The 24,213-nt window shown below is 41.0% G+C and overlaps 1 protein-coding gene across 1 annotated transcript in view; it reads right to left on the bottom strand.

Moving 5' to 3' along the window:
- The window catches only part of cdc73 (cell division cycle 73, Paf1/RNA polymerase II complex component, homolog (S. cerevisiae)), a 70,842-nt gene extending 48,963 nt beyond the window's left edge, over window positions 1-21,879 (bottom strand). The window contains exons 1-9 of the mRNA XM_061243473.1: window positions 21,572-21,879; window positions 20,627-20,732; window positions 20,289-20,358; window positions 20,066-20,128; window positions 19,048-19,100; window positions 16,367-16,455; window positions 10,889-11,102; window positions 5,517-5,615; window positions 4,410-4,488 (exon numbers count right to left, since the gene is read on the bottom strand). Of these exons, the coding sequence (XP_061099457.1) occupies window positions 4,410-4,488; window positions 5,517-5,615; window positions 10,889-11,102; window positions 16,367-16,455; window positions 19,048-19,100; window positions 20,066-20,128; window positions 20,289-20,358; window positions 20,627-20,732; window positions 21,572-21,702 (904 nt within the window). The 5' untranslated portion in view covers window positions 21,703-21,879. The remainder of the gene's footprint in view (window positions 1-4,409; window positions 4,489-5,516; window positions 5,616-10,888; window positions 11,103-16,366; window positions 16,456-19,047; window positions 19,101-20,065; window positions 20,129-20,288; window positions 20,359-20,626; window positions 20,733-21,571) is intronic.
- Between the last annotated feature and the right edge of the window lie 2,334 nt (window positions 21,880-24,213).

Genomic DNA, 24,213 nt, shown 5'->3' with positions numbered 1-24,213 from the left:
CACTTCTGAAACCTGACTAGAAATAGCCACACCAACATTAGATTCAGTGAACACCCTCCCCCCCTACGTATACATTTTAAATGCAACTAGCATAAATGGGCTATCCGCCTGGTTTTAGTTAGCTGTCATCTCTGTGTCGAGAAAAATTAATCATTGGAGGAAGATGGTATATCATGTACCGGTCCCCTCACCGTCTTCCACGTGGTTATGTTCCAGAGAGGGAATGAGTGTGCCTTTCCATTATTCATGCAGGACACACTTACTCCTCTCTTGGATAACGAGGAACTTGCAAATTTGGATACAACGCCATCGTTACTTGGCTCCTGTCCCCTCATTTTAAATGTTAAAAGACATTATGACGACATCATTAATTTTCGGAGTAAAAGTTTATATAATTCACCCAGCATTGGAATTTCATTTCAAGCACTATGGTTATACCTGTCATGCGCATGTTTTGTCACTAATAATGGTTCTATTTCCTACACGTTTAACTTCTCTTTATACGTCAATGTGTGTGATTAAACAGTCATACGTTTCATGTTTTTCTTATTCAAAATGTAGTACAGGAAGTAAATGCATCTCAATCTCAGAAATTATCTTATTTTTCAGCCTCATAATGGTTTCCTTGACTTTCATACTTTCACTGGCAAAACTCTGGTCCTCATGTTCACAAACACCAATAACAGACTGTAAAGGCAACCTAGCGCATACATAGAATCAATACGAGGAATACACCTAAGGAAGCAACCAAACACCTGACTAATCAGTAACACATGAAGCCATTTGTCCCAAACATGAGGGGCTATGTTAGTGAAGGTGAAGCTAATGTATAAAAATACCCTTATAACCTAATAAAAGCTGAGAATCTAGTGAATTTCAAATCAAGAATGTGTCTTTGTTCCAAACATTATGAATGAAACTGTACACTGTACTGTACGGTGGGCTCAAGAATTAATGGCACCCTTAATAAACATAAGGAAAAAAATATATGTATTATAAATGTATTATATGTATTATAGGTATTATAAAAAAATAACACGTATGATAATCTAAATGTACGTTCAATTCTTAGCAAAATATATACTTTCATTTCAATACATGAAGATGGGGGATGCCATACATAAGGGAGGCCCATAAAGAACTAAAGAATCACAGTTTAAGCAATGCAGAGATTGGTTGCATCAGGGGGTCGTAACTCAGTAAGATCCATAAAATGGCATACCACCTCACCAACAAACTCTTTCAAAGGGTGGCACAGTGATACCCCTTACTGAGCACAATAAACAAAACCAAGAATCTGGTGTTTGCCAAATGCCTTTCTGCCAGAAAACTTTGGCAGAAAATCTGGATTAAGCAGAGACTGGATTAACCAGACATACATTAAAATCCACACATTAAGTAAATGGTAAATGGTTGGCATTTATATAGCGCCTTTATCCAAAGCGCTGTACAATTGATGCCTCTCTTTCACCCATTCATACACACACTCACACACCGACGGCGATTGGCTGCCATGCAAGGCGCCGACCAGCTCGTCAGGAGCATTTAGGGGTTAGGTGTCTTGCTCAGGGACACTTTGACACAGCCCAGGCGGGGGATCGAACCGGCAACCCTCCGACTGCCAGACAACTGCTCTTACTGCCTGAGCCATGTCGCCCCAATAGCCACAAGTAAAAACATAATCAATTTTCTGCAATGGCCATCTCAGTCTCCAGACTTAAATCCCATCAAAAACCTGTGGTCTGAACTGTCCTAAGGATATCAATGATCTTGAAAAGTTCTGCATGGAATCATGGACAAAAATGCCTCCCAATGTGTTCCATAAATTTTAGTGCTCCACAAATTTTTGGAAATGACTCACAGCTGAACTAGGTTGTCTCTAAATTTCAAATTCCCCCCTCCCCCCCCAAAAAAGGACAAAAATATGCAGTGAGAGAAAAAAATCCCGATGACAAGGAGGAGACTTCAGAAACTTGTCCCTTTTATTGCCGATCAGGACATTTTGCCTGCTCACAGCCCAGGAACTAATTTATTCCGGGTGCCAGACAGGACCGTACTCGCATCTGTGAGATATATAACCACATTTGACTTCACAGAATAATAAGCTCTCCCGGTCACGATGGCTGCACTTCTCGGAATGTGTGTACGACTTGAGAAAGTACACTCTATTAAAGAAAGCGGCGGCCATCTTGACCTCGGGAGAGGGGTAAAAAATCCTAAAGAGCTTTTGTGTTCTCAGTTGCCGCTCCCTTTTTCCATACGCAGCTGTGGAGAAGCAATCCGCTGTGTGTTTCATATGAATGTGTCCACAGGACGGTGCTCACTTTAAGTGAAAAACAGAAGTGTAATTCTAACCTCAGTACCTTCGGGTAGCCTATTTATTCATGCTTCACCACAAGCCGGATGTTACACCCAAGTTGCAAAAATACCACAGTTGTTCAACCATGGACCATAGTATCGTTACATTACATTAAAGGCATTAGGCAGATGGTCTTATCCAGAGCGACGTACAACAAAGTGCAAACCCATAACCAGGGATAAGTGCGCTGAAAGACCCTAGAGGGAAGTACAATTTCAAATGCTACCTGTGCAACAAAGGGCCTATTTGATCAACAGGGTGTAATACCGCAACACGCAAATGTAAGAACAAACCACTTACCTAGCCAAACACTGCTTACCTAGTCAAACTAAACATGCTGATACAAGTAAATGGCACAGGAAGAGAACAATTAAGGTTTACAGGGAGGTAGGGAGGGTATCATAGTATTAACTTCCTTCATGACTCAAGATGAAAATGTCAATTTGCTGCTTAATCGATGACATTTACAACTATGGAAAATAGTATAATAATTACCTCAGGTCATCACAAGATCAATGGTTCTATACAAACAATAAGTGCTGATGTTGTGGCCGCTGGTCGACCAATGTTATGATGTTCTGGCCTTCTTGAACAATGTTGTGACGTTCTGGCTGTCATCAACAGTATTTCCTTTGCCCAGGGTCTAGCCTTGGACTCTTGTAAGCAGGCTCGTCCTCCCACAATTTTCCATCACAAGCTCCAATATTCACTTCAACCATAACTCTGCTGTTTAGAACTACAACGGTGTCTATATAATAAATCTTTCAAGTAAGCTTTCCAAATCCTGTGCTGCAGTTTTCAAACTGTTTTTAAGTAGCAAGCTGCATAGGTATACGTAGTAATGCTGATAAACAACTCAACTTAGAAAACCTTTTGTGTTTCTTCAGCAACAATCTGAGAAATTACAAGAATCTGCCATATGTCTGCTTTATGCTATGAACAAACCACGTCCCTTTCTCGTGTGACTTTTGTAAGGGCTTGAAAGGGTTGAGCGCTACAATGTTCTTTTTGGTCAAGCTGCCCTCATGTTGAATTTTGTCTTCCAGTCCGATTTCTTCGTAACCCAATAAATATTTACTTTGCCCTAATAATGATTAATTTCGGTTTGATGAGGTTGTGGCAACAGAATCCTAAAAGTTGAGCGAGAGAAAGCCAGAAAACATACAAAGAGAGAATCAGTTGCCATCTTAACTTATTGCAACTGCAATTAAATTAAGATAATAATAATCGTATGGGCGGCACGGATGGTGCAGTGGGTAGCACTGCTGCCTCACAGCAAGGAGGTCCTGGGTTCGAATCCCCGTCGGCTGGGGCCTCTCTGTGCGGAGTTTGCATGTTCTCCCCGTGTCTGCGTGGGTTTCCTCCGGGTACTCCGGTTTCCTCCCACAGTCCAAAGACATGCACGTTAGGCTGATTGGAGAGTCTAAATTGCCCGTAGGTATGAGTGTGTGAGTGAATGGTGTGTGTGCCCTGAGATAGACTGGCGACCTGTCCAGGGTGTATTCCTGCCTTTCCCCCAATGTATGCTGGGATAGGCTCCAGCCCCCCTGCGACCCTGATCAGGATAAGCGGGTTCAGATAATGGATGGATGGATGGATGGATGGATAATCGTATGACAGGTATGACCCTGTATGACAGGATACATGCCATCCTGAGATCAGCAAATTAATAAAGCAGGACAGGATATAAAAATAATATTATAATACTATAGATAATAATACCTGAAAGATAAGGGCTGAATTAAATAAAACTTCCACGGAATACGAGACAAGATCCCACATGGAGGATGTTGTTTACCAACAAGTTTAAGATAAGATACGATACCACTGTCACATGATGTCCCTTGCTTTTATTATACAGGGGAGGGTGGAAGGGCCTTCATTTTATTCACCGTACAATGTTATTCTCCTCATTTAAAATCTATACGTGTAACAATCCGGAAGATGTATTTCTGAATCAAATGGTTTTAACGTGTGGTTGCTTAGGGGAGGACAGGGGGAGGCATGGGAGTGGGTGGGCCACAGCTAGACAAACACACACTGTACTCACCCTCTTTCCCTTTGAACCTCTCCTGATCGTATCTGTTGTACGCGGCGGGCACGGGCTGTTTGTTTCTTACGGACGGGTCCTGGGGAGAAGCAGGGAGAATGTACTCGCAATTAATACCATTCTGTAATCAACAAAAAAACGAGCCATACGGTCAACGGTAACAAAATTACATCATTAGTGAATGCGAAACGGTTCATCGTTTGATTTCCTTTTTTTCCCCGAAAACTTTGCCTGACGTATAAATGCAAGGATGTAGTTTTCCCAAACAGGTTTTCTAAGTAGTTCAGAAACCCAGTCTAATGGGTTTATTTTGCCAATTTCTGCACTCACAAACACTTTATAAAGGGGGGAGAGAGTGCTGGGTTTCTCGGTTGAATTCATGCCTTAATATGTGACCTGCTCCAGCAAAAAGCATGCCTCAAATGCCAGATCTGTACAGAAACACGTCCTCAGAAGTTTTTGGCATAATTCTCATGAAGGTGTAATTATTATTTATAGTGCTCATTATACAGTATATTACTGTATTCGCTCTCTTGTTTAACTCAGCCAGCCCAGTCGCAGCCAGAGGCAGAGGGGCTTCCCCCTCAGAGCCCGGTTCTGCTCACAGTTTCCTCCTGTTAGTCAGGGAGTTTTTCACTGCCACTGTCGCCTTAGGCTCGCTCCGAGGGGGGTCTCAGGCCCGGGATCTATGCAAAGCTGCTTTGTGAAAATTTGTGTCGCAACAAGTGCCATACAAATACATTTAATTGAATACTATTTCACGCTATTTTAATTTAAACAGACGACAGCATCGGAAGGCTACACTGCCTACTCTTGACAGCATAGGACAGAAAAAAGCTCAGCAGAGATGGTAGCGGTTCCGGCTTTTCAAAAGTACAAACTAATCACACCCTCCACACCTCCACACCCCATTACAAGCTAAAATTAGACATGTACGATAACAAGACCAAGTACTGAGGAATACAAACCTCGATTTAATTCAATTGCGTCACACTAGAGAAAAAAGGCTTTCAATACAGTTTTATGAAAAAAAAAAATATATATATATATTTTAAGTAATTGAAAATAAAACCTGCCTGACGAGCACGGGGGACATGTTGTACTCACCACCTGGGTGGCGTTCTGCGTCGGCCTTTGTTCGGGGGCTCGTCCCTCCTCCCTCGCCTTCACCGACTGCAGAATGGCAAAGATGTTCTTGGAGAAGTTCTGCAATAACAGAGAATGATTAATGAATTCATATTTGATCCTCAGTGCCCTGAGGGAAGGGGGGGGGGGAAATGGAGTTACAACTAGGCCTGCACGCGGCCCCCGCCCCCCCTACTCCCCGGCCCCCTCTCCACCCCTCTCCCCCTCGCTCCCCCACCAACAACACTTCCAAGAGCAGCGGTTCTGTGCTGATAATCAAGTCACCCGCATTGCAAAGAAACGCTGACATTATTTATTATAATTAACCCAGCTGTCGCCTGGTAATAAATACACCGCTCCATTTTGGTTTCACCGCTGAGAAAGAGAGAGAAAGAGATGGAGGGAGAGACAGAGAGAAAGAAGGAGAGCTCAGTGAAGACAAACGACTTTGATCACAATTAAGTACGAAGCAGAGGAAGACATGGCCTCTAAGAAACGGTGTTAATATTTTTTGAAGTGATTCTCTCAATAAATTCAAAGAGGACTTCACCAAGATTCACAAATTGTGAAACTGGAATAAATTAAACCAAATGCATTTCCATTTGCCGTACTGCAACATGAATATGACATTATTTGTTGAAAAGTACATTGTGTCGATATCGCAGTTATTAACGATGGTCTGCACAAGAACTGGACCACTGCCTTTGCACAACCAAAATGCAGGTCTTCCGCTGCTTGGGTGTGGTATCTGTATCTGAGAAAGTACAAGGCATAAGTATTGAGGATTGGCACCTTTTTGCACAAGAACTGGTCTACTTCCTGCTCATGAGCAAAACATTAGTTTCTTTCGATGCTTGGGCGTGATCCCTGCAGATCAGAAACGGAGAGGGAGACTAGTTGACGTTGTAACACTGAAGTTCCAAATAACAATTTTAATTCCATGTTATAAAAAGTTGTTTAAATCCACTCCGTAAAGATGGCAGCAGAGTAAAGTGTTGTTCTACGAGTAATTTTTACTGTTCTATGGTTAATTTATTTTTGTGTCTCCTGAACAAAAACATGCCATATTTATGTGTATATAGGATATTCAACACTGCTTGGTGTGGTCCGCTGTGTTGGCACAAATGCAGAATATTCGGTTTGGTATAACTATATTAGTGCATGTGCATGCGCATGTTTATGACCATCACAACCCTCCATAGCTTCGGTCCTAATATACCAAGAGGTTTTAAAAATAATTCAATTTGCAAAAAATACATTTACTGCCACTTTCTGAGAATATTCCCTCTCAGAAAAGCTCATTCATACTCTGGAGAATAACACAAACATAAAAGGATTTAATAAAAGCAGGCAAAGTCACATGGTTCAGACATTTGCTTAGAGCAACTCTGCCCCCTGCAGGAACAAACAGGTTTTTGCACAGAATGAGAAAAAACAAACACTGTGCTGCCCAACACTGACAGACATAGCTTTTTCATATAAATAAATCTAAAAATGAAAACACTGCTTTAATGATCTAACCACAATCATATTTGCATGCAATTAGTCAAGATGGGAAGGGAATTGGCATAAACTAATGCAATTAACATTAATTAATGTATACATATATTAAGCATGAAATTAACTTTCCATTAGTTAATATAGTTAACTACTGTACATGTAAACATGAATTAATGATGCACAAATACATAAGCAAAGATGTAACGAGTGACTTCTCAGTTGTTAGTCAGTTAGCAAATACATTATTTAATGGCCATTCATGTAACATGTAAGGTGTTACCAGGCAAAAAATTTGAAAGGCAGAGGAAAACAACAACTATAACTCCTGACTGGAGACGGCGGCTGAGGATTCACAGGTCAGATATCGTATCGATTTAATTACATTTCCTTGTTTTTAATGGAAAGCAGACCGTCTGCGTTCCTGATATTTTTTTTCCCACTTTATTCAGACATGTGGAAAGCAGAGAGCTAGAGAAAATGATCCGTAACATTGTTAAGAGATAGAGAGATGGGATCGCGGTACGGAAAGAGCGAGGGTTGCTCTGAAAAAAAAAAGAAAAGAAAGAAAAAGATACTCATTTCCTCTCTGGATACGTTTCTTTAAAAATATCTGTGCCCTGCCAAGCATCTCTGCTTTGGAGAAGGCAGGACGAGCAGAAGTGCCTCGTCATCGTGGCCTAGCGCCTGGCTGGAGAGCGGGCCTCAGACAGAAAGCGGGTCGTCGGAGGTGCGCGGCCGATCGGTTCTGACAGGGAAGGGAGAGGTTTTTAACCTGTAAGCGTTTGGGAGGGCACGCCGACACCGGGAAAGTTTCCTGTATCGTTTGAGGCCATGTTGATACTGTTCCCAGCTCTCCAACGGCGCTGGTCCTGCAGGTTTCCCGTACAGATGATCTCGGTACAGCTTTCTCCAAGGGAAAGGCTATTTCGCTCGTACTTGTGGTAAAGAATATGGTCGAATGTAATATTTATGCTGAGTGCCAGGGTCTGGAGGTAACAAATAAAATCAACAAAACGCGGTTTATTCATATCGGGGTGTGTGTGTGTGTGTGTGTGTGCGCACGTACATATATCTGACTATTAATCTTGGAACAAATCCCATGAAACCATGAACCCATTGACTGAACCTAATCTTCAACATCTGTTCCACTTATTAGCATGGGGTGTCGAGCACAATTCCAGGAGGGTCGAATGCATTTTGGACGGATTTTCTCCCGACCATTTCCCCACAGTTTAAATGGTCCGGTCGGTTAATTAGCCGCGTGCAACCGCACCTCCCAAAGTGCACTGCTGTGAAATATGCAAAAGAGGCAAGCAAACGTTTCAGTTAATTAAGTAATTAGGACTGGAGGTTGGCGCTGAAGCCATCATACACTGGCCCTCCTGGAATATGAGTTTCACGCCCCGGTTGTAAAAGAACAATAATGAGGCCTTTAATCCAGGCCGTGTTGCCGGGAAACCTTAAAGGGGCAGACCCAGCGGTGAGCAAATACAGCCAAACATTTTTATCACTGTGGTCGCTTTAAAGCCGAATTGCTGAAGTCGTATGGGGGTGGAAATAGCATTCTCACATTGGTGTCTCCACAGTTCCTCAAAAGGGGTTCCCCAGTGGTTTAGACATGCAGGTGCCACATAATGAGAATACGCTTCCTGTGAAAACTCCAAATGTAAATTGACGTCATCTAGCACGCAAGCAAAACATTTTTTTTTTTTAACTGCCAAACACACACTGTACAGTACAATTAATGTCAATAGTGAACTGTTTAATTAGACTGGCATGCATGCTAATAGGAGCGCTGTCCCGGGAGTTGCTAGCAGACTTTAACGTTACGCTCCGGCTGTATCCGGATCTCATGGATTCCATTGTCCATGCAGACTGAGGGGTGAGACGGTAAGATGGTGTGAATACCAGGGGAGATGCAAAAAGCGACCATCTTAATGGTCTTTAGGCCTGGCCCACTCACGGTCTTTAACCATTTTTAACGGCTTCAGTCTTATAATAGGACTTTTTTTCGTTTTTTGCAGTGTGAATAGCTTTACCATGCCACACGGGAAGCTGCCACACACGAGTGTAGAGAGGTGTCAAAATCCTGACAGAAGCAGTCCGTGGCGAAAAGCCGCCTTTAATACCTCCTTTCTGTTCGATTAACCCCGCATTTCGCAATCTGCTGGTGCGGGAAGAAATAGGAAATTACTTCCAGCGAACACACCTGTGGTAGGGTAATAGAGAGATGCGCTACACTCTCCAAAAAACAAGTGCATGTTGTCATTAGCCAGCTGACCGAGGGTTTGCCCTTACGCTGGAGGGGTGGGTTTCATTTCTGCGGGGTCGCAGAGGGTACGTTACGTTAGGTATTCTCAACAACGCGGCGAGTGGACTCACGCCAACACTTAACAGCAAAAGATATGTCTCTCTGACCAACCCACGTAGTCGCCAGTCCTAAAGTGAGGCACGCAGGGTGTAAAGCAGTCAAAGCCATGTGGCGTTAATGTCAACAACTACAATGTTAGCAACAACTAGGCTAACAAATAAGTTAATGCCAATTCATATCCCTTTATTGTAAACTGTGACCCATTTTTTTTTTTTTCCCCTTTTCTCTCTTTATTGCAGGAAGAGTCTCCTTTCCAAAAAGCTGACATGGGGCGTGACAACCAGACGGCTTGTTGACTTCCCGCGTTTAAAGCCGCCAACGCGATTCCGAACAGATGCTCCTGCAGAGACCTGTCTGGCCAGTCTGGCGAAGTGGGCAGCCGCGTCCGAGTAAACGCTACCCGGAACCTTCCGGCGCAGCTCCCGACTTAAAATGGAGGGGAGAAAAAAGTAATAACCTGAAAGATGCAACGGGCTGGCTGGATGGCAGCGCTGCCTGGTCAGACCTATGGATTTTAGTATTCATTTATCTACGCCGGGGCTAATAATGACTGATTATGCACTCCTACAACACTGTCCACTTAGCAGAATTGCAACACTTACAAATCAAGCCTGGGGGAGGTTTGATCAATAGCAATTACAACTACCCCCCCCCCCCCCCACCTTCCCTTCCCCCTATCCATCTGAGCATTGCAAAATCTCAGCAGAAATACAAATGTGCAGAACAATAATGGCCAGCCTTTATGTTTACGATAACAGACAAAAATCACCATATGTCCTTATCTACCATAACATTCAATGAGTTATAGTAATGTTACACTGTAAACAAACGCGAAGGCTTTGCTTGTTACAGTCCTGAGCGGGCATAATCCTGGGGTATTTTCCCAACTGTAGGCTGTGATGGCTAATAATACTAAATTTACCGTACAGTGATAACAATACAGATGTATACTTCAATATCTGAAGGAGCCAGAATTTCAAGTATGCATCGATGCACACTTGTATGTGCTCTCCGTTCCCGGAGATCATTGCACTAAACCTAATTGTAACCACAAGCAAGAAATGGTTATGGAAGCACCTTATTGTTTGTAACAATTCTTTAGCTGATGCTAGCTATAATTATTAAAAAATGAATCTTACTAATCTAATCTTACTAATCTTACTAATCAGCTCCAGTATGTACCAAGGTTGAAAGTACGGTACACAGAACTCAAGTATGCATAATGGAACACAGCTCATGAGAAAGAACTTTTGGCATCACACTTGTAAGCCTGATATTGGGCCATCAGACAGACCTGTGAGCTTTCTCCTGGTCCATTAGAATGACATGGGTATAAGCGCTGTGACATCACTCATGTGGGCCAGGCTTAAGTAATAAATCTGTTAGTTTGGCGCAAACCAGCTACAGCATTGCAGCATTGACAGCCTGGTTCTAGTATAACAGTGGCTCTTTCTTCACGGTAACTGCCTGTGGCTCTGCCCACCTTTCCACTGCTCTGCAGAATAGTGGTCCTCGTCCTCCACACGCGCTCTCGACTGACAATGTCCCTGGTCACGTCCACTTCAGCATCCACGAAGCTCCTCTGCTTCAGGGTTATGTCATCATCCAGGTCCGTTTTGATCGTCGACCGTTTCTTGGCCATGATTTTGGCTTTGATGGCGGCAATTTTCTCCACAGACATGGCTTCGGACAAAGACCTGGATTTGAGAAAAGAGGTCAACTTAGTTGCAAAATCCAAATCTCGATGCATTTTTTGGTGGAAAGTTTATTCATCAGTGAAAAAAAATCACATAAAATACCCTTTGTTTCATTTAATTTGTTTCATTGTTTCATTGAATTCTATTTACAAAGTGCAGTTTGGGGAGGGAAATAAAAGAGAAACAGTGACATCCGGTGGTCAAACATGAGAATGAATGCATTTAATATATAGGTGAGCACAAATGATCTGTCCAGTTACAGCAGTGCTGCTAAAACATTCCAGTCAAAGACGGTGACCACAGTAAAGTTCTGGAAACATAATGAAGCCCAGGACAAAACAATGACAATATGAAATTATTAATTTATAATTCATAATGACAGGAGCCATTGCAGCAAAAATATAAAAGAAAAGAAAAAAGGAAAAATCAGCATATTTATAATCACCTCCGACTATTCCTGAAGATTGAGAAACTGCATTTGCAATTCAAATGTTACCCTTTCTCGTCATCAGGCTTTAAGCGTAGAGTGGAAATTAGATTTTGAGGCCTATTCCAATTATACAACAGACCACAAAAATACTTATTCCTTCCAAATTCATGCGACATTCAAAGAATTAACAGAACTTCTCTTGGTGAGAAGTCCATTTATTTTTGCGCAGACCAGACAGACCAGCTAGCTATTCATTTCCATTTGGCATTGAATTATTGAATACTCGTGGAGTATTTAAACTAATACTGTTTTGATTTGATATAGACAAACGGCAGCGACTAAGGGGGTGGGGGGGTGGTCAAACCACCTGCCACAAAATTTGTAACCGCCATCTGTTTCAGAAAAAGATGACTGAACGGCAAGTCCCATACATACACCTAGCTGACAATGAATATTCCAGTATAGAAGAGACACATTTACGCTTTTGATAACAAGTCTCTTATGACAATGAAATTAGTGATATGTGACAGTCCATGGCCGTTTAGTGAAGAGGAATATCTCACGAAAGCTTAAAAGCGTGATGTGAAATCCGCTGTCAGTCAGCTCTAATCTCAGGGTATTTCTTCAGCAATTTCTTCAGTATTTCTTCTATTTTTAAATCCCATGAGCAATTTAAAAAATAAAAAAAATCACTTTGAACAACCAGGTTCAAACCATTTTCTCCCCATTGCATTTCATAGAAATACGTGGAGATAAGGTTGCCAAGGACCTCAAAATATGGCATACATTTCCAGAAACTTTCCATGGGAAGTCAAGCTCAGGAATTTGTATCTTTGAATTTGTATAAATATCCACATTTTATATCAAATCAAAATTAAATTGTTGATTCTTTATTTAGATTAGTAAGTTTTGCAATCATGTCCGCTTGATAAGGTAAAAGTTTCAGTTTCCAGAGGCACGTGTCATAATTGAATGTTTGTCACGGAAGTGACAGATTGCGTCATTTTTGCTATTTCTTTTGGCAGTTTTGCAACTTTTACCATGTTTTGTCATTTCCACAATTTCTTCTGTTTTTAGTGCCATTGGTGATTTTGAAAAATTGTTGAATGATAACTCAACCTTAACACAGTCCACAATGTTACTTGTATAGGCATATGCCTTATTACAATGTCTCTAAAAGCTGGGAGAAACAAAGAGCAACAATAGAGACAAAGATTTCCATTCTTGTCAGTTGCAAACAAATGTTTGACGGCAAGATGCAAAACACTGCAAAAGTTAGCTGCAAAAAAACAGCTGGAACAAGGTCTTATGGACGGATAAGACCAAGACTGACTTGTATCAGAGTGATGGCAAGAGCAGTGTGGAGGCTAAAAGAAACTGCCCAAGAACCAAAGCACACCCCTCATCCATGAAACATTGTTTACCGCAGGTGCTGGCCCACCTTCATTGATAATGCAACAGCGGATAGCAGCAGCAGAATTAATTCTAAAGTGTACACAAGCATCTTGCCTGCTGAAGTTCAATCAAATACAGTGAGCACCATAAATCATTGGACAGTGACACATTTCTTTGCCATTTTGGTTCTGTACTCTAGCACTTTGAGTTTGAAAGGATGCAAGGAAGTTGAAGGGCAGACCGTCAGCGTCATGCACTGCCAGATTAACCATTTAGAAAATATTGTTTTTTTTGTACATAATCAACCCCATTTTTGGGCATAAAAATATATTGGACAGTTTAATATAATGTACAATAAAGTAATCATTTTTTATATGATTGCATATCCTTTGCATGCAATGACTGTTTGAATTCTAGACATCACCAGCCACTGCGTATCTTCCCTGGTGATGCTCTGCCAGGCCTGTACTGCAGCCATCTTCAGTCCTTGCTTCTTTTGGGGACTTTTGCCTTCAGTCTCCTCTTCAGCATGTAAAATTCATGTTGAATTGGATTCTGATCCGGTGATTGACTCGGACAGTCAAGGATTTTTCACTTTTTGGCTGTTCTACTTCTGTCTGCAGTCACATCACTGATGAAGACAAGTGAGCCTGTTCCACTGGCAGCCACAAAGGCCCAAGTCACAATACCCCCTCCACCATGTTTCATGGGCAGTTCCTCTTTTTCCTCCACACTTTCCTCTTTCCATCACTCCATGTTAATCTTGGTCTCATCTGTCTACAAGACTCTTGGGGCTCCTTTAGGTGCATTTTAGCAAACTGTAATCTCGCCTTTCTGTGACACAACTACACCTGCCTCTAGGAGAGTGTTTTTGATCTGCTGGGCTGTAGTCAGGGAGTTTTCTTCACCACACAGAGTATTCACCGGTCATCCACTACAGAGGTTTTCCTCGGGCTACCGGGTCTTTTGACATAATTGAGTTCACCAGTTGTTAATAATGAACCAAACTCTCGGCGTGGGCATGCCCACGGTTCAATGTTCCTGATTGATTGATTTTCATTTCTGAGCCTTATGATGGCCAGCTTAATTTGCATCAACACTACTGTCTTCCTCATGTTGTCACACCCCAACAACAATCTCCAAAGGAAATTACAGAGTCTAGAATCAAGACGAGACATCAACAGCTCTCTTCTGCATTCACTAACGACACAAATGAATATGATGTACAAAATGTTCTAAAATGTTCTTTCAAATTCAAAGTGCTAGAGTAGAGAACCAAAATAACAAAAAATGTGTCACTGTCCAATTCACTGGTGCTCACTGTACCTCTAAACTCATTGGATGATGCTTCATCCCACAGCAAGGCTATGACCCCAAACATGCACATGCATCTTCTTAATGATGTTCCAAACACTTTGTTTCAGTAAGATAATTGCTTGTTTTTTTCTTATTTATCAGTCTCATAATGGCTTCCTTGAATTTTTTAGCACATGTTGACAAATACAAGGGAATCAAAATCCTAGAATCAAGACTAGATACTGAAAGCTGTCTTACATAGTGGCTTCAGAAAGTATTCAGACAAAGTATACTTTTTGCACTTTGTTGTAGATTTAATTTTAAGTGGATAAAATTGGCTAAAAAAATTGTGGTGTGGCATGAATCAGGGCAAGAGTATAAAATCATTTCTAAAGCTTTGAATGTTCCTAGGAGCACAGCCGCTTCAATAATCGTGATGTTTGGAACCAGAGAGTCACTCTAACAGAGCTTCATAAGTCCTCAGCAGAGACGGGAGAACCTGCCGGAAGGACGACCATCCAGCAGCACTCCATTAATAAGGCCTTTAAGGCAGAGTGATTCTTGAGTTTGGAGTTTGCCAAATGGCATTTAAAGGACTCTAAAGGATTCTCTGGTCCGAGACAAAAAAAGTAACTCTTTGGGCATAACTCCAAGCCCTATGTCTGGCGAACACCAGGCACTGCTCATCACCTGGCTAATAGCATCCCTGCAGTGAAGCATGGTGGTGGCAGCATCATGCATCATGCTATAGGGGTGTTTCTCAATGGCAGGGACATGGAGACTGGTCAGAATTGAGGAGAGGAAGAATGCTGCCAAATTAATATCTTTGATGAAAACCTGTTCCAGAGTACAGGTGACCTCAGACTGGGGTGAGAGTTCACCTTTCAGCACAGCAATGACCCAAAGCACACAGCCAAGACAACACTGGAGTGGCTTCGAGACAAGTCTTTGACACAGCCAAAGCCCAAACTTAAACCATCTGTGAAGGGACCTGAAGATGGCAGTTCACAGACGCTTCCCCATAAATTTAAAGTATAAATTTGTTATTGAATTGTAGCGAGTACAATCACACTATGATTCTTATTATATTATTGGTGTAACTGGGTTGAAAGTTATGTAAACTGTATACCCATTAATTTCATAGAAAAAAGCCAGAGCTTCTTCTGTTATAGCCTAGGGGGAACTTGAGAGCAACTGAGCACTGCATAAACTGGAAAAAAAAAAACTAAAGGAGAAAATTCAAAGCTTAAAAAATATATATATATTAGACGAACGAAATTCCAAAGTAAATATATTTTTCCTAAAAATTATGTTCTAATTGCACTAATTTTCATACAATGTTCTTGATTTCATGTATATTTCTTTTTTAAACTTTTTCTTTACAGGGCATGCTCAATTCCAACTTTTCCTGTGATTGAAGTTACAAACCCTTTGACCCTAATCTAGCTCCATACAGGCTCCTGAAAGCGCACTGGAGTATCCAATTTACTAAGCAAGGTTTGCCTGAATTGCAGTGGGTATTGGAAAAATGAACTTTATAGAGGACACCGCCAGGAATACAATGTCTTCTAATGATAAAATCAGTGCAAATTGCACATTTTATTGCTCACAATTATTCTGTAATTACCAGGTTATTGAGTACAGCTAAGTCTTACACATTGTCATCAAGGGACTTTGTCTAATAATTCTGATGGAGTCATCACACATTGTGATCAAAAAGCCTTTTTCTAATAGTTCTGATGGACTTCATGGAGCCAAGTCTGAACAATCCACTACCCACGGGCACAGCCACGCACAGATGGTTTGATGACATTGGTTACATTTGTAATTTCATTTATTTATTTTTTACAATGTTTGTTTTTTAGTCCGGTATCCGGTATCACAAAAGGGGAAATTAATTAGAATTTTAACGGGTACGAATATGCCTAAACATTTTGGCCTTCCTAATGTTAAAGGTCCCATATTGTGGAAAATGACATTTGATTTTGTCAGTATTAAATTTACTGACTATAGGTAATATTCTGCATTAATCAGCAGTCACTACAATCACCAATGCCAGTCCACCAGGAATGGAGGTAAACCGCATTCGTGGAGTGCTGAGCTATGGAAGAGCTCTGCTTGTGTGAGAAGCGAGGACTCTGACCTGATCTGGTCCGTCTGCACGATGCCTTCCTTGTGTCCCTCCAGGCGAGCAGCCAGACGCTCCTTGTCCAAACGCACTCGTTCTTCATCCTGTAGAAAACAACGCCGCTCATCCGTTCAGTGTAGCAGTGACATGCTGGCTGAATGTGTGACACCGGGGCCATTTTTCAAAGTCGTGAGCGGGACCGCTGTCTGCAGTGCAGCTAAGAGTTTTACTTTGAGGACTGTTGAACTGTGTTGGGATGTTTTCCCTGTTTTATAGCCTGTGTGTATGTGTGTGAGAGAACTGTTAAACCCAACGGTTGAAAGCCGCTGTATTTTTCACCCATTCCCATGCAGCCAAAGCCCCAGGGAACAGGGCTTGAAAAGCATAATATTGCAGGCTTTATAACTATGAGGCTTCTACTGTACACACATGCATGGTATTAACCAAGATTTTGTTTCCGTACAAGCAGGTTTATGAACACATCAATGTGTTTCTGTAAGCCATCCAATCAATATACCAGTACTAACAAAACCGGGTAATCACACATGGACAAGACGAAAGGGCAAAATGAGATCTGGGTGACAGATCAGCTGAAGTGTAAGATTCATAGGGCAGTAGAAATTGGCCCTTTTAATACAGTATATCCTCATATTTTGTCCGGGATTCTATTTGAAGCCGGGCCTCGGATAATAGCCGGGGGCGTGGCCGATTCGGACAAATAAAGGCCGGCCCCCAAATACAAGCCGGGGTAATATTGCCTACCAGTAGGGCTATCAGTCCATGAGCACTAGAAGACATTGTTTCGATTTAACTCAATTAAATAAAAGAGCTCTTCTTAATATTTGATATTGTTGGTTGGTTTAATACTGTTGCCAATGGGTCTCCAACACAGCTCTCAAGCTACCAGTCGCTTGCCACCGCCTTCTAAGTAGCTTGCCAAAGGGTGAAGCAGTATACATTTAAACATAATTGTTGCCGCGAGGCATTCCAGCCTACGAATTTAATAAAACGTAAATCAGGCAAAATTTAAAATTAACTCAATTTAGGCTACTTGGCTACGCAATAAGGTTTCCATGTATTTACAGCACAGCGCACGTTCAATGAATGAATGAAAGCGGCTGCCTTGGCTTGCAATAAACAGACGTGTGGAAATCCCGACAACTACATAAAACTTAACAGTGAACCATCAAATACCCCCCAGATTTCAGTGCCCATCAGACCCAATATTTAGCAATAGAATCAAACAGTCCAAAAGTAAATTAAATCCCAAACCAAAGCAAAACATTTTTGATAGCCTACCGGTATGCTGCTCCAAACGAAACGCATGTCTCACAATAAAACGCACTTTAGGAAAAAAAGATCCTTAACTTGCTGTTATCTACGCTAATTTTTTATTGTTCATGAAGGCGTGTCTGGCAAGTTGTTATTTTATGGATTCTGGGCTTGCATGTGATTTATTGTGTTTGAGAACATCTGCAATAAACTAAGTCTGTTAAGACTGACACTATGACATACCAAACGGTGTTTCCTGATTAGCCTACACTAATTGATTTCTGAACGGTTACAGGAAGTGTTGAACAGTGTTGGCCCACTTTAAGTGTAGCCTTTTACTTTATTTCTAAGAATAAAATTCTACACCAGAAGCCTAATAAGAAATAAAGGCCTGCCTCAAATACAAGCCTGCCCCAAATAAAGGCCTGTGCTTTGTGCAGCCTAAGTAAATAAAAGACCCCGGACACAATTTGAGGATTTACGGTATGTATTTTTTAAAGAAATCCATGAACTGATGGTGGCATGTTGAAATGATTGAAAGGCGATTTTATGCAATAAAAATAACCTTTCGATTTTCGTGTGGTTCTGGAATTTAAAATCGTGGAAGTCGCATGCTGGGGTACCAACCATGAGCCTCCTCTAAATAAATAAGAAATTATATTGAAAATAGCCCTTGTATACGTTAATATGTTCGTCCACATGACTGCAGTTTTCAACCCGAAAATCAGAATCTGATAACGAAGGCGTGAACCTAGCAAGAAATATGTTTCATGCACAAATTTCACCAATTTGAACCAAAATGATCATTATTATTGACAATACAGCAGACTGAAAAAATATCCCTTCCCAGTACGTCACAAATTCAACGTGCACAATTTACCCGAGGATCTCCACCAACAGAGGATCATCCTTCCTGGCATTCTTCCTGGAAATTATTTTCAGCCCCGAGCGCCTACTACGCCATCGTTTTTTGTTGAAGAAGGCCGTAATGGTCGATCGACCGGTTTATTAGTGTCAAACAAAATACCATGCACAATATATAACGTGTAAGTATAAAACTTTTTTTAAGTGGCTTAAAATATATCGGAATGCTATGAGACTACATAGATAGTTAAGTTAAAAGAAAGTGAATAAACACTGATACTACAGCTAGAGAGCAAGCTCTGTTTAGTTTTCGATTCCGATCTGACCGACTCCGTCATTCGCACATTTGGATTGGACGGATTACCACATGCATAAGGGATGAAATCCGGCTTGAAAGTTTTTTTTAATGGAGACCATGTAACTCTTTTTTATTATCGATTATTGTAGTCATTTAGGTAAACTTCAATGCAACACTGGTTTGATGTTTGTAGTTATATATATATCTTTTTGATACTTTATTACATCTTAGCTGACTGTCACCCATCTAGATCTTTCCATACCTCCACTCTTGGCTTTTTTGCTTCTGAAGAGACTTCATCTGCTGCCCTTTTAACTGAAACCAAAAGAGACACCCGGATCAATTCCAATGAAGCTGGCAAACATTCAAGCCTGTACTATTCTCTAATGCTTGAAATTTTGATATTGCCATAACTAAGCAGCCCCAAGCAATTTGGACAAAGCCCAGAAATGCAATAAACCTATTTGTACAGTGCATGGAAGCATAAGAAGGAAGTAGACCAGCAAGTATTAATATTGATTGTAAAATGCATGCATTTAATTTCAATATGGCACAGGGGCATGATCAAGGAAGATTAAATTAGTGAGGTTAGTAACGATAAACTCTCAAAAGGTTAAATGTTAAATTTCCTGATAACAGTATAATTTGTGTTATTCCGTCCCGGATTTAATCTCCAATCCCAAAGTCTTCTTCCGTAAAAACTCAACCTTTTATTACATTTTAATGGCCATGGTTTTCTATAATAGGCCTTTGCTTCATTACATCCATTTGTTTTTAAGGGCCTATCTAACCTACAGAAGGAAAAGGGTGAATATATCAAACACAAATTCCTGTAATTTGCCATTATGATATGAAATACTTCTTGCACTCAAAGCGATGGGAATAAATCCAGGTGTGTTGCCAATTTAAGGTGCAGGCCATTTAAGAGAGACTATAAACAGAGACCAATCAACAAAAGTCTATAGAGTGGTGCCAGAATACCTATTTTCCTCCTTAAGACCACAGTGAGCAAAGCAATGCCTCAAAACAGAAATGTATCAGATTTGACAGCATACAAAACATTTAGCATAGTGACACTCTATTCCTTAGTTGTGGCACCATTCATGTTCATAAAGGTTATTTTTTGCCAAGCATATCCAAACCTGGTGAAATGGCAAAATATGTCCACCCGGGATCTCCAAGTACTTAAAGACAAACAACGGTTACAGTATAAAACTGCTTTATTGAAAAATAAATAAAGAAATAAACCAATAGACAACTAATTTGTCCTGACCACATACCTTGTGTTGGCCTTTGCAATCCAATTTCTATAGGAGCGCTTCTGTCGATACTAGCTGAAGTTGCTGTAGTGTGGGGGGAAAAAAGGATAAATTAACAAAGTAATTCCTCCGGGAACATTTTTTTTTTTTTTTTAAATATGTCCCCACACACATTCACAGGGGTGTGTCAATTATTAAAAGTACAGCTTCATAATGAAAAATGAAAAGCTTTGTTGATACTTACAACTTTCTCCATTGAGATGAGAGAGTAAATCCTTTCGATCAGGTCTTCTGACTACCGGAATGTTTTCTGTCTAATGGTACAGAAACACAGTTCACCATTGTACAAGGGTAATGCATTCGGGGTCAATAGAGCAGTGTGTAATTCATAATTACACACCGACTTCACTCTCTCTCGATAACTGAACAACTGCTGACTGACTACAAGATATTACAACTAATCAACTGGTTAAACAAAATGTTGACACATTCAAGATCACAAAATCTTTTCTTTCTTTTTTTTTTTTTTTTAAACTGTGGTAAATAAAAGGTGGGTCACAGCTTTAAAGGCGTTCCACTTACTGCTGCCCTTCGCACATAGGACGGGTGAGGAAGATGCACGTTGTTGAGGAGGAAGAGTATGGAGTCCAGTGTGTAGTACTCCTTGGGTTGGCCCTCCTTGCCAGTTCTATAATATAAATAATCGACATGCATCAGTCTTGAAAAAGTTGACAAGCAAATAGCAATAACATGCGCGTTGCGTTGTTTCACGTCTATAATGCGATCCCACTATAGGCTATATATCTAAACGCACCATATCGATTGCTTAACGCTTTGCTTTTATTTTGGTTCCAAATCTTACAATATTCAGAAAAGTAATTGTTGGTAGGATAAATAATCTAACACAAGGCAGCAATCTCAGGCCTTTCACAAGCAGGATGATCCCAATGCAATTAAGTTAACAATTTAGCGCCTGGTTTACTATTTGACCAAGCTACCGAGCCAAAACAGCTCTTGCTAGCAACTAATCTTCAAAGTCAGGTAGCGACCTAACATTACGACTACGCTGCCAATGACAACCACGGTAAGTTATTGCTCCCAACTACAGTCAAGTTGGCAACCGTCATGACAGCTTTCAAAATCGCTAGATAATGTGGGTTGTGCTGTTGTGCTGTCAAATGTGACAGGCGAGGGAAAGGGTGAGCGCTAAATCTCCCGAGCAAGCTAGCTAGACACTAGCTAGTAAACATAAGATGACCAGCTCCTGATCATTACTGAACACGAGGTTGAGATCCGAAAATTAAGTTTAGCCATGCACTAGCTAAACGAATACCCCTTGTAATGCTCCGACTAGCTAATAATTAAGCAAGCTAGCTAGCTAACAACCAAGCATATAACTAGTTGGAGCTACTTAGCTAGCTAGCTCGCTTGCAACATCGGACATGCTTGGAGATAGGAAAAGTTTTTTTCGGGTTGCAATGTGTACTCGCTAGTATGTAGGCAGCTGGAAAAACGGCGTTCGCATACCCCCAAATGACATAGTTGGTTTTGACATTTTTAGGCCAGGAAAACTCTCCGAAGATAACTTCATCACCCTTGGCGACGATTTCTTTTTTCTGGATGTTGTATTGACGAAGAACACTTAACACGTCCGCCATCTTCAATAGTCTTCGCAGAGTGAAATTGCTAGGCCCCCAAGTACTCTTCAATTGAGAGTGGTCAAGCAATGCGCCGGATCAAAAATGACACCATTAACCGTGCGCTTCAAACTTTCCAAATGATTGTATCAGTTATTCATATACTTTATACACACTTATATATAACATAGGCATGATAAAATGTACTCAATATTTGCATGTGTCCAGTTGAATTATATGATGGAATTGGAATAGTCTCGCAGGCATACATCGAACTGAATGTTTGGGATCCCATTAAAAAATAGTGGAAATGTGGGCGGAGTTATTATTTTGAGGGGATTTGTTTCCGGAAGCAAAAACTCCATTCGCTTTTTACCTTGACAGTGTAACTTGAAGCGCAATGCGGGCACTTCCCAACCTTGGATGGGCATGAACCACCCGTTAAATCATCACCTCGTTGGAAAAGAATCCGTGTATTGGAATAGGACAAGACTGTGTACGTAACAATTTTAGAAGATACATAAACTACAAGTCCCGAAGAGCAGCTCAGTTTTCTGTAGGTCCGCCATTTTGTAGAGGTAACACAGGCGCCGAGGCTCATGGATACTGTAGTATTTGAAACTGACTAACAGAAATCATGATTTATTCTAAACGAAGTTCAAACATTTGTAACCGAGGCCGAGAAATTGAGCTAAAGGATTTGCCTATGGTCTGCATAAAACCAGTCCCACGCCCACGAAATCGTAACAATCTTTCCAGGCTCACCAGAAAGTTCCCATATCAGGAAATTAACAAAGTAGTCGGCTACAAAACTTTACATGAGCAGGAAATGTAGTCATATATTAAAAGCATAGCTATTTTCTAAATGATAGAAAGCTACTGAGTGTCACCGCACAGAAAACGGGATTTTATTTACGTGCCAAGAAGCCCGAGGCTAACAATAGCTAACGGCATTAGCCTACCCTGCCGGAAAAAAACAGCTCAAGTTTTGAAACGGCTGGCAGCTGGTTGACCAGTTAGACCAGCTCCATACTCAACATGGTTTGACCAGGTCAAGCTATTACTGTTGGATGGGTAAATGTTTTGAAGCAATGTGGCACTTTACATTGAATTAAAAATGTAATACATTTAATACATCGATGAGCTAAAACATTATGACCACCTGCCTAATATGGTGTTGGTCCTCCACATGCCGCCGAGACAGGTCTGACCCGCCAAGGCATGGACTCTACAACACCTCTGAAGTTGCCCTGTGGTATCTGGCACCAATACGTTGGCAGCATATCCTTCAAGTCCTGTAAGTTGCGAGGTGGAGCTGCACTGGATCGGACTTGTTGTTCCAGCACATCCCACAGATGCTCGATCTGGGTAATTTGGAGGCCAGGGGCCTCATTTATAAACGTTGCGTATGCACAAAAGAATGCGTACGCCACTTTCTAAGCAAACTTTGGCATTCATGAAAAACGAACTTGAGGGGAAAATGTGCGGTCCTCCAGGAAACTCTGACCCATGCGTACGCACATTAACTGGAGAAATGAGAAACTGCGACTCCGATGGCAATGGATGAAACGCGAGAAAAGGTGTGAAATTGATACCACTGTGTAAAATAAATCGAAATATTACCTCTCACGTATCATATATGAAGAGTTAATTTGCAAAAACGGATAAAAGCCTCTCTTACAACGAATAAACAAACAGCTGTATGATTTAGGATGATAAATATAAACGGAGATGTTGTTGTAAAATAATCCCTCAAATATGTAGACGAATTGTTAAACAATACTTCATGTTATTAAATGTATTCTCATAAATAATATGATGAACAGTCCGACAAATTACGCTGCACTGATGCCGTTTACAATGCGTCAGTCGGGCAGATACGAGTGCATAGTTTCATATATTGTTATCATATTCATATATTATGTTTTATAATGTGTTTATTGTTATGGATTTTTGTTCGTTTTATCTCTTAATTTTGTAACTGTGTTTTCAATGGTGCTAGACAAATAACGTGTATAATTATTATTATTATTATTATTATTATCACATCCGTTGTGCAGAACTGTTCGTAATTTACAATCAATCAGGGTAATTCCCACACCTGTAGCTTTTCAGAGGCAATCAAATGGCTGAAATCCCTTTTCTTGGCCTTCTTTTCAGTGTTTGCCATTGTCGTCTTCGTGAAATGCATATTCATTAGGGGTGTTTCACTGCCTATTTATAGGCAACTGTGGGTGGGACATGAAGCTGGCAAAGGTGAACCACATTTAGAGTTGATTGTGATTTATAAAGGAAAACTGGCATGGGACGTGCGTGTGCACTGTTTTATAAATCAGAATATTTTTGTGCGTACGCACGTCCTGGGTTTCATGCGTACGCAACCTTTGGACGTGGATCCTCCGCAGTTTTATAAATGAGGCCCCAGAACTCTTTGTCATGTTCCTCAAACCCATCCCCAAACAATGTGTGCAGTGCAGCAGGGCCATTATCTTGCTGAAAGAGGCCACTGCCATCAGGGTATACCTGGTCTGC

This window comes from Conger conger, chromosome 5, assembly GCF_963514075.1.
Source record: "Conger conger chromosome 5, fConCon1.1, whole genome shotgun sequence".
NCBI classification, from domain to species: Eukaryota; Metazoa; Chordata; class Actinopteri; order Anguilliformes; family Congridae; genus Conger; species Conger conger.
This window is presented reverse-complemented; position numbering and strand designations above follow the sequence as displayed.